General features: G+C 36.6%; 1 protein-coding gene across 2 annotated transcripts in view; it reads right to left on the bottom strand.

The window, feature by feature from the left end:
- Window positions 1-5,773: 5,773 nt before the first annotated feature.
- LOC149538622 (uncharacterized) overlaps window positions 5,774-15,564 on the bottom strand; it is a 70,177-nt gene continuing 60,386 nt past the window's right edge. The window contains exons 10-12 of one of the 2 annotated variants that reach the window (XM_089799935.1): window positions 8,010-8,485; window positions 7,729-7,909; window positions 5,774-7,559 (exon numbers count right to left, since the gene is read on the bottom strand). In XM_089799935.1, the coding sequence (XP_089656061.1) occupies window positions 5,850-7,559; window positions 7,729-7,909; window positions 8,010-8,485 (2,367 nt within the window). In that variant the 3' untranslated portion in view covers window positions 5,774-5,849. The remainder of the gene's footprint in view (window positions 7,560-7,728; window positions 7,910-8,009; window positions 8,486-15,564) is intronic. The other variant, XM_089799936.1, reaches the window with a different exon arrangement.

The raw sequence follows: 15,564 nt of genomic DNA, 5'->3' as shown, positions 1-15,564 counted from the left end.
TTTCCTCTATTGGTTGTGGTGAATTTGGGAGACTATTGGAGACTTGTTATGAGAATTTTTTCTTGCAAGTTATCAGTTTATGTATTACAAATGTTGTAAGAAAGTATTCACAATCATGTCAAAATCGAAAGAAAGATCAAGTAAAGAATCATGAGGGTTAGAGTGTTCCCTCACAACAACTAAAGAAGGATCATCCTCAATAAAGAGAAGATGTATATCATCAATAGTGTCTCTCATATCCTCAATGTAGGACTCCACAAAAAAACCTGCAATGTTTGTCAATAACTCATCCCAAGGAACTGAGTCTGGAAGACAATGAATATATTGCTGCATTGAATCGTGTGAATCCACGATTGTGTGAAGATAGGCATCATCAAGAGAAACACTAGATGCAATATCAATAGGAGAATTAGTAGCTACAATTGGAGGTAAAAGATCTTTTAGGAATGGAGGAACATGTGGATCTCCATACATCTCCCAAAGATAGATCCAAATATCATAAAAATCAGTTGACTTCATGTCATCAAGTGAATCTATAACTTCCATATCCATATTTAGAAAGAGTGCACGACAAAACAGTCACCATTGTATGCAAGTCCTTTCACATATGGCAATGCATTATTCTCACTAAGTGTGAACTAATTCACTCCATTGCTTATAGTTTTGGGTTGTCAAGATAATTAAACCTTTCTCATCCATGATGTACTAATCAATGCAAGCCCCCCTAAATAGATTTTTGGCACTTTATGCTAAAGTGCGTATATAATTGCCACTTGGTTAGAGGATGATTTTTCATCATGATGTCATGGATAGCTTGCATACACGGTTTAGTGGGAGCTTGTGACAGTGATGGGGTGACAGTGTAGGATTAGTTTCTGGTTTGGTTTTGGATCTTCATATAGGAGATGGATTTTATGATGCCATAGGTGACTTGTTACCACGATTTAGTGGGAGTTGTTGGCATTGATATATTTATTTAGTGTTTGCAGATGTTAGAGGTTTGTCTTAGATCTTGTTGCTACGGAAGTGTCTTTGACATTTGCATGGTGCAATTGTTATCTTCATGGTGTGTGAAGATGGTTAGATCTTGAGGACTCATGGAGTTCTTGGTTATCTTCATGGTATGTGGAGATGGTTCTTCCTGGTATGTGGAGATGGTTTTCTTCATGGTGTATGGAGATGGTTGCATCTTGAGGACTCACAGGGTTCTTGGCAAAGGTGTGGTTTATGCTTTTATTTGGCATGTTATCCTTGGTATGAGGATGGTTTCATTATTATGTCATGGTATACTCTTGATACGCGTTTAGAGTTGTGACATGTTATGGTGTGTTCAGATAGAGCATGTTATCTCTTTAGTTGAGATGGTTAGATCATGTTGTCATGTTTATGTTCCTGAGGCCATGGTTGGAACTTTGACATTGATCTTGGTTTAGTTTCTTGGTATTGAGTACACTGATCATAAGCTGGATACTTCATGATATTGCTATGTTGCATTTGGAGTTGGCATGGATTGATTGGTTACAGGTGCTCATGGATACTTAGAGACGGTGGTGATGCTGATTTCTCTTAGATTAGAGAAGTATTTGTTGGGATGGTTGATGGTTTCAGCAGGAAGTCCGAGGGGCAGTCACCTTATATGGACTTGAGAGGAGATTGTTCTTAGATGAGTCTTGGTTGGAGACTTGGGTATCTTGATGAGCATTCACATTCCCCACTCTTGGTCTACTCGGCAGTTTGCTACTTGAGAGGTATAGCCCATTGTTTCTCTCAGTTGCATTATATTTATGCTTGTCTTTCATGGATATGGATCTTGAGCTATGGTACATGAGTTAGTTCTGGAGGGTTCATTTGAGAGATGGTTAAGCATTGGTTATCTCCACGTGCATATGTTGTTATGCTGGTTGAGTTTGGGAGATGGTTTTATATTGGGCATATTCCTTGGATTAGGAATGGTTATTTCTTGGTTTAGGAATGGGTTTATGAGTTTGATCTTCTTGTGAGAGGCTTACATCCATGATGAGTTATATGGTATGGTTTGGGTGTTGTTGAGGCTTCTTGTTGGGGTTTTATGGAGGAGATCATACTTGCACAGTTTACATCTAGAGGTGTGTGTAGAAGGACATGATACAGGTTATGATTTGCACGGTTTCTCTAATCTTGGTTATCTTCCTGGATGTTCAGTTTTGACTACATTGGATTTGAGATTGGTTGAAGATTGTGATCACTAGTTTGTGCTCATGCATGTCATGTGAGAGATGTCATGGTTATTCCTTTATCTCTTTCCTCTATTGGTTGTGGTGAATTTGGGAGACTATTGGAGACTTGTTATGAGAATTTTTTCTTGCAAGTTATCAGTTTATGTATTACAAATGTTGTAAGAAAGTATTCACAATCATGTCAAAATCGAAAGAAAGATCAAGTAAAGAATCATGAGGGTTAGAGTGTTCCCTCACAACAACTAAAGAAGGATCATCCTCAATAAAGAGAAGATGTATATCATCAATAGTGTCTCTCATATCCTCAATGTAGGACTCCACAAAAAAACCTGCAATGTTTGTCAATAACTCATCCCAAGGAACTGAGTCTGGAAGACAATGAATATATTGCTGCATTGAATCGTGTGAATCCACGACTGTGTGAAGATAGGCATCATCAAGAGAAACACTAGATGCAATATCAATAGGAGAATTAGTAGCTACAATTGGAGGTAAAAGATCTTTTAGGAATGGAGGAACATGTGGATCTCCATACATCTCCCAAAGATAGATCCAAATATCATAAAAATCAGTTGACTTCATGTCATCAAGTGAATCTATAACTTCCATATCCATATTTAGAAAGAGTGCACGACAAAACAGTCACCATTGTATGCAAGTCCTTTCACATATGGCAATGCATTATTCTCACTAAGTGTGAACTAATTCACTCCATTGCTTATAGTTTTGGGTTGTCAAGATAATTAAACCTTTCTCATCCATGATGTACTAATCAATGCAAGCCCCCCTAAATAGATTTTTGGCACTTTATGCTAAAGTGCGTATATAATTGCCACTTGGTTAAAGGATGATTTTTCATCATGATGTCATGGATAGCTTGCATACACGGTTTAGTGGGAGCTTGTGACAGTGATGGGGTAACAGTGTAGAATTAGTTCCTGGTTTGGTTTTGGATCTTCATATAGGAGATGGATTTTATGATGCCATAGGTGACTTGTTACCACGATTGAGTGGGAGTTGTTGGCATTGATATATTTATTGAGTGTTTGCAGATGTTAGAGGTTTGTCTTAGATCTTGTTGCTACGGAAGTGTCTTTGACATTTGCATGGTGCAATTGTTATCTTCATGGTGTGTGAAGATGGTTAGATCTTGAGGACTCATGGAGTTCTTGGTTCTCTTCATGGTATGTGGAGATGGTTCTTCCTGGTATGTGGAGATGGTTTTCTTCATGGTGTATGGAGATGGTTGCATCTTGAGGACTCACAGGGTTCTTGGCAAAAGTGTGGTTTATGCTTTTATTTGACATGTTATCCTTGGTATGAGGATGGTTTCATTATTATGTCATGGTATACTCTTGATACGCGTTTAGAGTTGTGACATGTTATGGTGTGTTCAGATAGAGCATGTTATCTCTTTAGTTGAGATGGTTAGATCATGTTGTCATGTTTATGTTTCTGAGGCCATGGTTGGAACTTTGACATTGATCTTGGTTTAGTAGACAACACAAGAGAGACAAATGATGATCAAATGAGAATAGATATCAAATGATTGGATATCAAATAATTGGATGAATACATTATAAAAGTGTCTTCTATATGAAGGCAATTAATATGACTAAGAGTCGACAAAGAGATAAGCATACCAACTTAGCACATGTCCACTAAGGGTGGATTATCCTCCATTGTGCATGAATGTACGTGCAACAATGAGAGAAATGCAAAGGTGTATCTCATAAAGAGATGTAGTAGACATGTGCTCAATTGGAATGCAAACTGCTATGTTGTCAACATGACAACTCATATGAATATGCAAACTCCTAAGTGTCTACATGACAACGAATATGAATATACATCATCCTAAATAAACTTAAGTAAAGTGTAAATAGTAAATACTTATTTACACCAACAATATCAATGTTATCTTTTGCAATCCCTTTCAGTCAAAATCTCATCGATTAGCTCTCTTTTGTGTTTGGGTTTGATAATGTTGAAAATATATTCAAAGCCTCTATCACCCTAATTTAACCAATTCATTCTATCCCTTGTTTTTTGACCTTGAAACTCATAGTTTTGGTGTCTTCTTAATTCATTTTTAACATAGGCTAGCTTCACCTCCAATTCCTTATCAGGGCCATTATTCTGAATATTCTCCTCAGCATCAATAAGTGCTCTTTGACAGCGTGCGAGGTGAGAATTTTTCTCCATTGCTTTTTTCTTCCAATAATTTGGGAGAGTTCCTTCCAATTACAGATATTCTGATTCCACGAATCAGTAGGACAAAAGCTTTGATTCTTGAAATTAGTAATGCATGAAATCGACTTGCTCAGAAAGACTGCATTTTATCACTGTTTCCAAGTCCAGGAGGGGATATTCAATCCCTGTGGTGACTAACTGGTCCTGACAGTTCCATTTTTCACTTGTACATGTTCTCTAGGTGTGTAAGAATTAACTCTTCAATGACTTTCATCTTTTTATCAGAAAATGTGTTATTCAGGAGTCAGGTTAACAGCAACTGAAATTTGATTGGACTCCAACTTTTGCAACATGGCACTGTGTACAAGAATTTGCACTAACCGATATCGTCAGCGAAGCTAAATTTCAGAAAATTGAAAGATTGTTACACAGCTATCTAAATCTGCTATTATAATGTCAATCATTCTGATTTTGTTTTTTGTAACTATCCCAGTTAGGGTGTTCCTATTATGAACAACTGAAACAGTGGCAGGCACTAACTAAAGGATAGTATTTGAAATATTTTGTGTGGACATTGATGTTGATTTACCACGTTTACAGGATTTATTTGTGAACTTCTTTCTTCAATTCAAATATTGTTTAAAAAACCAAAATGAAACTAACCCATAAGCATTACAGCCAGTAATGACAAGGGTTTGAAGCCAAAAAAAAAAAAAAAAACTATCGAAGAATGAACATGAAGGTAATTGACAGTAGGTAACACACATGCTAAACCCCAACAAACCAGCTAAACAGGAGACACAAAATTTCAAAACTCTCAAGATGATTTATTGATTATATAAACGATGCTTCCTATTATGCTGTGAAAAATATTTGTCTACATAAAATGCCAACTTATTTCTAGCTTCAGTTTTTTATTTATAATATTGACACACTTGATACAGTTAGCATAAATATTATATATAAGTAAAAAAGAAAAATAAGCTTCCAAATGTTGATCAGAGTTAAAACCTGCAAGAAGAGCAAAGCATGAACTTGTCAGAACAGACAATTATTCACATTTTATCTCTATTGAAATTTTACCTTTTGAAAAGAAAAGAAAAAAACATTTATGTGGATGTTACAAAATAATTCCTAAAGCTGATGACACTAGTTGATCCATACAGATCATATAGATGTTTCTCAATGTTTCAGTCAATTAGCAAATAAAGCCAGTTCTGCAATGTAACTCTCTCTGAGATATTTTTAAAAAATAAACACTGCATATGATGCGACAGAAAGTTTTCAAATATGGGCTCCTTGATGTTCCTTATGGATTTTTAAAAAATTATTTGAGAAACAGAATATTAATCAACACAACAATAGGAACAGAATATGTAGTCACCAATCAAATTAAATAAGTTGAAAATTTATCCAATCTGTCAAAGATGATTATTGGATCTAATAAAAGGCGTAACCATTTGGCCCCAAAGTAAAGTTTGAACAATGTCCAGCTGAGTAATGATGCCCTTGGATAGAACTCCCCATTGGAGAAGCAATAGGACCATGTCCATTGTTCATGAAACTTTTTTGAGGCATATCGGCACTATACATGGACCAGTTGTGAGGCGAAACTTCTTCAAGTTGGCCATTGTACTGATCATAATACTGACTAGGTGAAGAATGAGGATAAGGAGGAAGCACTTGCATGCTCTCACTTAGTTCACTACTGCACCAATCTGAGGGGCAAGCCATCTGCAAGGTACTTTCTTCCTCAGGCATGTATCTCTCAAATCCACTGCCATTTTGTAGGTCAATCTTGGGACCATGAAATCCTGGCAAATAAAACTGCCCATTCAATATCTGCTCTCCAGGATTTTGGAGTTTAGTACTGAGTGCCACCTTACCCCGGCTTTGTTCTTCATCAAGCAAATAGTCAATCATGTCCAAATGTGGGAAGTCTTCTCCCATCACAGCACCAGTATGTCTAATTACATTTCGAGAATTCATACTCTTGAACAATCCTTGGTTTGCTAGATCATCAGGACATGATTGTGGAAACCTTAGGCCACGATTATCTTGTTCAAATTGATATTGATCAACATGCAGATTCTGTAACTTCCTTTGTTGTTGACGCACACAGTGCTCCAAGAATCTTTGTTTTTGGCGATGATCTTTGACACCTGACATTGTCACATCAACATCCTGTAGTTCCTGAGGTCGATTTCTATGCAGCAACTCAGGCATAATTGTGCCGAAGGTGAATCCCATATGAGATGCACTTTGCTCACCTACTGGAGTGTGATCTTTTGCAAATCCATTCAACATAGTTGACTGAGGTATGGAGCTATGTGATGGGATACACACAGATGACGATGAGGACGCATCCTCTCTTATTCGACCCAATGACTCTGGGCAAGATATATGAGATTTGTAAGGATTTGAGGAAGGCACCGTGCACAACGACAATGGAGGACTTTGAGTGACACAAACACCAGTATGTGCCACACTTGATGCCACAGGAGGAAAATGCCCACTTGAAGTTCCTTTCATTTTCCCAGCAGCAGCATTCCTGTAAGATGGGCTCACAGAAGGACTGCGAGATAATGACAAGTTGCTCGATGTTATTGGATCAACACCACTGTCCAATCTTCCAGCTGCACTAATTGAGCGTGCCAACAATGGCACCGACGGAGTTAATACAGCAGGAATATTTGACCTTGGAACAGCCGGAATTAATGGAGCACTGGATGGCCGCAACATTTCATCAGATTCAATTGGAGCAGTGGTTGCGCTCTTTGCAGACTGATCAATTTCTCTACTACGACTAGTAGGTGGCACTGTCTTCTTCATATTCTGTTTCAACGAGACAGAATGTGACAGTGTACTAGTCTTCTTAAGAGTTACCTTAGTGCCTTCCATCTTACCACTTTCAGTATGTAGCTCTCCTGGACTACATGAGCTGCCATATTTCAAAGTTGAGCCATCTGCCTGCACACAGGATGATTTATGTTCATCATCATCATCATCCACACTTCTGGAGCTTGATAACCCTGCACTTCTTGTATGATGATGACTTGCGGTCATATCTTGTTGCTTAAAGGGCTTGTCACAATCTATCTGCTGTTGGTAAGAATTAAGTTTGTTTTTCAATAGTGAAATTTCATCATCCTGATAAATAGTACAGTTTCACTAATAAGAAGTTATCCCAAGAATACAACACAATAAGAATTTCTTGAAAATAACAAGCTGACAGGCAATCCTTGTGTCTGAGTAAATACCTACAGAATTAGAAAGTAAGCATTTCAGAATTGAAAAAAAAATTAATCGTGAACTATACCTTCTCCACTATTCTCTGCTCAAGCCACTGCACCTGTTGTCTCAGTGTAAGTACCTCTTCATTAGATCTGGATTTACTAATATTATTATTAGCATCAAGTGCAGAAATTGCAACCACACCCGCACCTGCTCTAGTGCCACTATTTGTGCCATACCGTTCGCTGTTGCTTTTATTTTTTCCCCTGTTCCAACAACATTATGATTGCCAATAAAATAGAGATAAAAATGTGTTGCAGTCCAAAATAAATCATTAAATTAGATATGAATATATAACATCCCTACCTGGTTGACAATGATTCACACTTGTTTGAAGAATTGCCCTTGTAGGAGCCATTCATTGCCACAGATGCAAGAGAATCTGTTGAGCATGTTGATGAGCTGTCATCCAGTGCGTGCCTCTGTTTTCTGGCCATTCGAGCACTATGCACTGAAACTGAGACAGATCCACTGAAGCTGGCTTCCATATCCTGCTGCATTTCTGAACTATCCCTGTCCCAATCTACACGGCTTACATCCCCGTCCTCTGTTTCTGGTCCAATTATACCCACAACATTATCTGTTTTATCCATTCCACTCAAATCACCTTCATCTGGAGTGCCCAATATTTCCAGGACAGGCAATGAAGACTCCTTTGAGGAGCTTGCATCTACATTTCTAATAACAGAAAGGATTTCTTGTTGGTGTTGGGCATTAATATCACCATTATCATTTCTCACTCTGTCTTTTTCTTTGGGGGTCCTTCGCCTTTGTTTTGCCTGCTAACAAATTAATTCAAATGGATGAGAATCCTAAAGAGTAAATAATTCACATATTGTTCAAAGTATTCGCCTTTTTGGAGCACTAACGCATCTTAGAGTTCAACATTTGCATAGAAAACAAGATATCTCTTTATCATATTAACAAAAAGGACAAAACAAACAATATATACTTCATTTTTCTTAAAATTTCAATGACAATTGACTGAAGCTTATAAATAGGAATTTACCAAAAGAGTGACTTATTTATGCATTCCCCACTTTAAAGTACTTGCACATCAAAAGCTGGATACTTTCATAGAAAACAAGACCTCTAGGGAACTCCTAAATATTAAGAATAAATAACAAATAATATTTAATTTGTCTTAACTTGATATGGCAAACAGTTGTTGAAGTGAACAAGGACCTCTTTGAAGTAAATTCAAATATATTAGTGAAATGCTTGCATGGAAAATAAGACCTCTCTATATCAATTCTTGAAGCAAATAAATAAACAGTGCTCCGTTTTTCTTAATTCGCAATTGAAAAAATAAAGAAAAATCACTTCCTTCCCACGAGAAATCAAATCACACAGCAATTTCACCAGCCCAACATTCAAGATCACAGTAGGCCTACCAGATTACAAATGTTGCTACAATCAAAGATTTGACACACAAATCCGAAAACAAAGTAGAAGTTAAAAAGACTTTCAATAATATTCTAGTCTACCTTAATACCTAAACCCAAAAGGGTAATGGTAAAGTTTTTAAATTGCCCAGAACTGATATCTTCTGAAAGGAATATATCTCATGTCATTGACAATATCAGTTAACAGTGTCCAAAACATTATAGGGCACAGTAAGACTTTCCAAAAGTTTAATATTTTTGCTCTGTTGCACAACTTAAAGGAGAGAAGCATGGAGAAAACTGAGTGGAAATGGAAGCATTTAAGCAGAGAATGCAAAAAGGTGAGGTTTTCTATCTCCACTGACAAAAAATAAGCAACCAGAAGGCAATATCCAGTGATATGTTAGTGTGTGTGTGTGTGTGTGTGTGTGTGAGAGAGAGAGAGAGAGATTTTAATTAAGCATAAGCTGCAGGATACATACCTCAACTGAATCTGTGAAATCTTACAATTGTATCAGATGACCAAGAGATCGCATCCAAATACTCACAAAGCAAAGCTAGAAATCAGCACCCAATAAAACTAAAAGGTAAAAATGGATGTTGTTGCAACTTATATTAATATCTTCCATTCTCTTCCTTCTGTTTGTGTATGCACAATATGATGAAGAAGAAAGAGACACTAAATAGGGTAGCATTCTATCATCAATTTTTTATTTGGCCTCCTCATCAACATGTTCCTGTTAATGATGAATGTTTACCAAGCATTATGGGAAGCTATCTCTCTTGGTTCAGATTCATGTTTGGATTTCGCCAAAATGAAAATGAATATTAAATCATTAGCACAAAAAATTTCTTATAAACTTCAATAAAGATAAAAACCGAATATAGAGATGCATGCCTCTGTTAAGTACGTAGCAACAAAAAATCTTTCCCAAGACTGGCTCAGCAAACCAAAAGATGTGATTTTATCAAAATTCATAAAAATATACAAAAAATGGTGTTCTTTAATTTCATGTCAAATCAAGATTAAATCATGATTTTCAGATAAAATCTAGTTTTATTCACAATTAACATGAAGTTGTGTTTAATCACAATTTTCCCAGTTCTTTGTGCATCAGTATCTGTGCCAGAATACAGATAAATATTGGTGACTCAATACAGATTGGACTTCCAAATGTTCCAAAAGCATTACTCGTGAGCAATTGCAATATTTTGTAGTCTTCCTACATTGGTCAAGTTGACATTAAAGATAATTCAATTTCTCTTCAACTAGGAAGTTTTCAGTGCCTGGCATAGTCAATTGTATTGAAAAAATAAATTATTACATATTTTTTAATATTTTATGGAATGAAAATATCATCATTATTCTGTGAGCTCTGCGAAGGAAGAAAGAAGGAATCATTATTGTTACATTTTACATTTGCTAAGCAAGAAGGAATCAAAAGAAAAAAGGATGATGACCAAGTTTCTAAAAGCAATAAAAAGACAAATAATTTAAAACCTCAACCTTTAATGGAGAGTCTATAAGCCTCCTTCCTCCATCACTCCAGCCCCCACAACCAAGACATTTGTTATTTCATACTCATAAACAGCATGCATCATGAATATACCAGAAGACCGTTGCCAAACCTCAACACCTAGGCAATAATGCATGAGCCGAAAGTTAGTCATATCAAAAGACTAGCATAAATTCTATTTGATTCCCTGAATCAAAGATGTTGAACTACCAATGATATCAAATCATCCACATAAATAACCAAAAAGATGATGTCATTGTCAGTAGTCTTGATGCACAAATTGGAGTCTAAAGAACTCCACTTAAAGCCTTGATCACACAAGTACTTATCATTTTTTATGTACCATGCCCGAGGGGCCTGCTTCAAGCCATTGATAGCTTTCACCAATCTGAGAACCTAATGGTCTTTACTAGCAACCTTGAAACCAAACGGTTGCATCATGTAGACCTCTTCATGGAGATCACCATTCAAGAAAGCACTCTTGACATCCATCGAATGGACCTTCCAACCAAACTGAGCTGCCATGGCTAGGACTAATCTGATTGTGCTCATCTTTGTAGTAGGAGCATAGGTCTCCTCATAATCAATCCCTTGATGCTGAAAAAAGCCCTTCACAACTAAACGAGCTTTGTACTTATCCAAAGTACCATCAAATTTGTATTTGATTTGTAAACCCATTTGCAGCCAATAGGTTTCTTCCCTAGCGGAAGATCAAAAACAACCCAAATGTTATTCTTCAGCAGGCTCTGAGGTTCAAATGTCATGCCCTGTTCCCACTCTGGAATTCCTTTAGCCCCGGAATATCTTTGAGATTCAAAGACACTATGAATGTTGGCCATGAGAGCAAAGTTAACAAACTCTGTAAGTATGCTTTTTTTCCGAGCAAGTCTCCCATCAATGAGCTCATCAGCACAAAGATCGACAAGTGTCTTAACCCACCGCTTAGGCCGGAGAGGAGAACGATCAACATTAGTATCAGGAGATGCTTGGTGATCAAGTTCCCCATCAAAAAAATCTGGATCAAACTCAAGTGAAGCATCAACAAATCATCCTGCAAGAGAAGTTGGAGCTGTCTATACAGGGATCACAGGTACAACTGGAGCTGCAAGAGCTACTAGAGCACTCCCATCTGGTGGACCTAATGAAAACCTAACTCTCAAATCATGAGCCTTCATAGGCTGGTCTGTTGGATCAGGAATAGGAGAAACAGTCATAAATGGTCCTCGCTCATCAAAGACTCTCAATGTAGATCAACCAGTAGGCTTTGTGAAGACTATTGTATCCAGCAAGCATGATTTTCTAACTCTTGGCATCCAACTTGGTGCATGACGCATCAGGGATCCAAACAAAAGCAAGTGAGCCAAAACTTTCAAGTGATTGATTCTAGGCTTGCAACTTGACCAAGCCTCTTCTGGAGTTTTACCTTTGACCGCCACAGTGGGTGACCGGTTCAAAAGATAAACTGCAATGTTGACTGCTTCTGCCCAGAACTTCTTCGAAATATGTTTGTGTTCGAGCATAGATCAAGTCATCTCGGTGATTATTTTGTTCCATCGTTCAACTACACTGCTCTATTGTGGTGTGTGGAGTGTGGTTAACTAGTGTTTGATGCCATGAGTATCCAAGAAGCAAGAGAATTCATTAGAGCAAAATCCTACCCCCCCATTGTCTGATCTAAGAGTAATAATAGATTTCCCAGACTCTTTTTCAACTAAAGGTTTAAACTTCTAAAATATAGGAAATGCATCTGATTTCTTTTTAAGAAAATACACCCACATTTTTCTACTGAAATCATCAACAAACAATAGAAAATACCTCGATCCAAAAACAAGAGTGCCCATAGGGATGCAAAAATCAGCCTAAACAAGCTGAAGTACCTAAGAAGCTCACCATGAATCGCCACTAGTGAAAGGTGTGTGACATTGCTTCTTAGCCTAGTATGCATCACAAACTCCAAGCTGCTGAGTCTGAATTTCTAACAATCCAAGGACAAGCTCATCCCGAGCAAGCTAAGAGAGATAATGCACATTTAAGTGCCAATATCGTTGATGCCAAAGTGTGCTAATAGAAGACCACCGAGCAGCCATAGCTAAGCCCCAAGAATCTAAGTCACAAGGTTCGAATTCGAGTTCAAGTTCAACAACAATAAAATTCAAATAAAGTTCGACAAGGCTAAAAAGTTCGGGAAAAAATTAGACAATAAATTCGCCTTAAGTAAATATTTAAAAATAATAATATATCTAATAATTTATCAAATTAGTTTATCTATTATTTTCGAAAGAGAAAAGATGTTAAATTAATTATAATCTACAATTAAAAAAATTAATATTTAAATCTTTATCAAAACATTTAGACTTTTAGTAAATATTTAATTTAAAAACACATTTTTAAAATCCATTTTAATTTTTTTATAGAATTTGTTTTAAAAACAAATCAATATTTAAACTTTTTATTAACATTTTAGGAAATATCTTTATTTAAAAACACATTTTAAAAGCACATTTTTATTTTTTTATAGAATTAGAAATAATGTAAAGCAAGATCATTTCTATGTTTTCCATCGAATATCAAAAGTCACCTTTTATTCCGCGCCATTGTATTTCCCAGTTTGAACAGAGTTTTGACGACTTTCACGAGTTCACATCATCGCATGAAATAAATTAATATAGGGAGTGAAATCCATTAACGCAGGGCCACGTTTTTGGGTGGTGATTAAATCCCTTAGCCAAGTGACAGGTGATATATTGCAACGTTTTTCAACAAGCCCTAGCCGGACATTGCATTTTCATTGATGACTAAATCTAAGTAAAAGTGCCTGTGGATTTTTTTAGAAATATCAACGCATTTTTTGAATGCAAATTTAATAGTGAATTTGATCGAACTTTTTTTGAACATTGAATATTCGACCAATTTCGAACTTCATGTTTGATGTTTGTCAAACCCTATGACATAGCCAAGAATCACCGGAATCAATGAGTCAAAAAAGATCATGATCTTCAAGACCCACTGCAATAGTAAACTGAGTCGCCCAATCAATGATGGTACACTAATGTGAACTAAACGTGACATCCAAGAGTGGAGAATGACACAGTAACTGACTAAGAGTAGAATTAGTTCCATCCCTGAAACATAGTATACATAGAGAAAAATGAGATGAGATTCCTCTCAACAAACTAAATCTGAATGTTGCCTTTGCCAACAATAGTGTATTCTTCTCCGCCACCAAAAAAAACAGAATCTGAATAAGGTTGGTAGTCAGTAAACCAATTTTTGCGGTTGGTGAAATGACGAGAGGCACCTAAATCAATGTACCAAGCAGACGACTTTACACAATCTGCTAGTCTTTAGCCATGAAGGCATAAAAGGCAGATTTCGTCTGCTCAGTGTGCTCTGCATTGTTTGCTTTGGGTTGTGAACCTGATTGCTTAGATTGTGCAGCTAAGCGTTTCCAACACTCAACCTTCACGTAACCAAACTTGTGGCAATAGTTGCGTTGAATCTTCCTCCAAGAGTTGTCTGAAGCTGGAGCAGAAAACTTCTGCTGAGACGACTGTTGAAACTTGCCTTTATCCTTCTAAAAAGATTTAGCAACAAAGGCTTGCTCTGTGGAGCTGGAGCTAGAGCTGGAGCTGCTACCGAACTGTTGTTTCCACCGATCTTATTGAAATAGAAGTGTGCAAAGATCAATGAACTTCAGATCAACACTAGAAGACATGATGTTAAGTCTCATTAATATGCTCATAGGACTTTGGTAAACTTCGAAGAGTTATAACCACAATGTCCTCCATCTTGCGACCTATGGCAAGCAACTGATCACGGATTTCCTGGATCCTGTTCAGGTGAGCCTGGAGCAAGGTTTGCTCATCCATGATAATAAAAAACAAAGTGTTCTTTAAGAAGAAAGCTTTGCTTTTGTCAAAAGTCTTGTGAAGGCCTTTGAGGTGTGCCCATATCTCGACAGTTATCTTGTTGGAACGAATCTAAGAGAGTTGATCATTAGCTACGGATAAGTTGAGAAGCATCATTGCCTCTCGAATATTCAGATCCCATGTATCTTGATCGGTACCAGGGGCAGTCTAACCCTTCATAACACTCAGAACAATTTGATTGGTATTCCAATATTCAAATATTGCTATGACTCGTTGCTTCCAAGTGCCATAATTTCCACCATTGAATTTTGAGTTGTTCTCGAGTAGAATGTTTGTCAAAGATGCCATGGCACGTTTTCCAATATTTGTGAAGGCACATTCTTCGAGGCAAAAAAATGGATGACCCGAAAAATTTGAAGGATGCCCCAAAGGAGAGCTCAACAAACCCAGAAAGAATATGTTGTCGGTTTCTAGAACTACAGGCTCAAAAAATGAGGCACCCAAAAAAAATGGACAACAACCCAATTGAACTTTCATAAAAACCCACCAAGAATTTGAAAAAGAAAAAAAAATTGATCTGCAAAAACGCTTCAAAAAATGGTGGAAGTGTGCAAAAAAAAAAACAAACGAATCTGGACAGAAATTGGTTGCATAATCAAATCAGAAGTTGGCGGATTAAGATCTCTTAGAACGAAAACCCTAGTCAAATTATAGAGAGAGTTGGAAGCAAATATGCATGTAAATAATTTTGAGAGTAAAAAGCAAATAATTTCAACCAAGAAATTATAATTATTTTTGAAAAAATTTAGAATATTGGCTTTGATACCATATTACAAAATAATTGGAAAATATTTGCTTGTTATTAATAAAGACTGAGAGGTCTATATATACAAAAGAATAAAACGATGTTTCCTTAGGTAACGATCGTAAAGAATATCAACATTCTATTCTAGCTAAAAAAAAGCTAAAAAAGCTAACAGATAACTACAGCTAACTAAATATTAGAAACATTCTAATATTTAAAATAGATTACAAATAGATTACTATTAACCAATAATAGACATTTATCTATTATCGTAATACTTCAACC

Source organism: Cupressus sempervirens, chromosome 9, assembly GCF_028749045.1.
Source record: "Cupressus sempervirens isolate cs-2001-9-10 chromosome 9, ASM2874904v1, whole genome shotgun sequence".
Taxonomy (NCBI): Eukaryota; Viridiplantae; Streptophyta; class Pinopsida; order Cupressales; family Cupressaceae; genus Cupressus; species Cupressus sempervirens.
The sequence above is the reverse complement of the archived record's forward strand: the minus strand, read 5'-3'. Positions and strand labels throughout refer to the sequence as shown.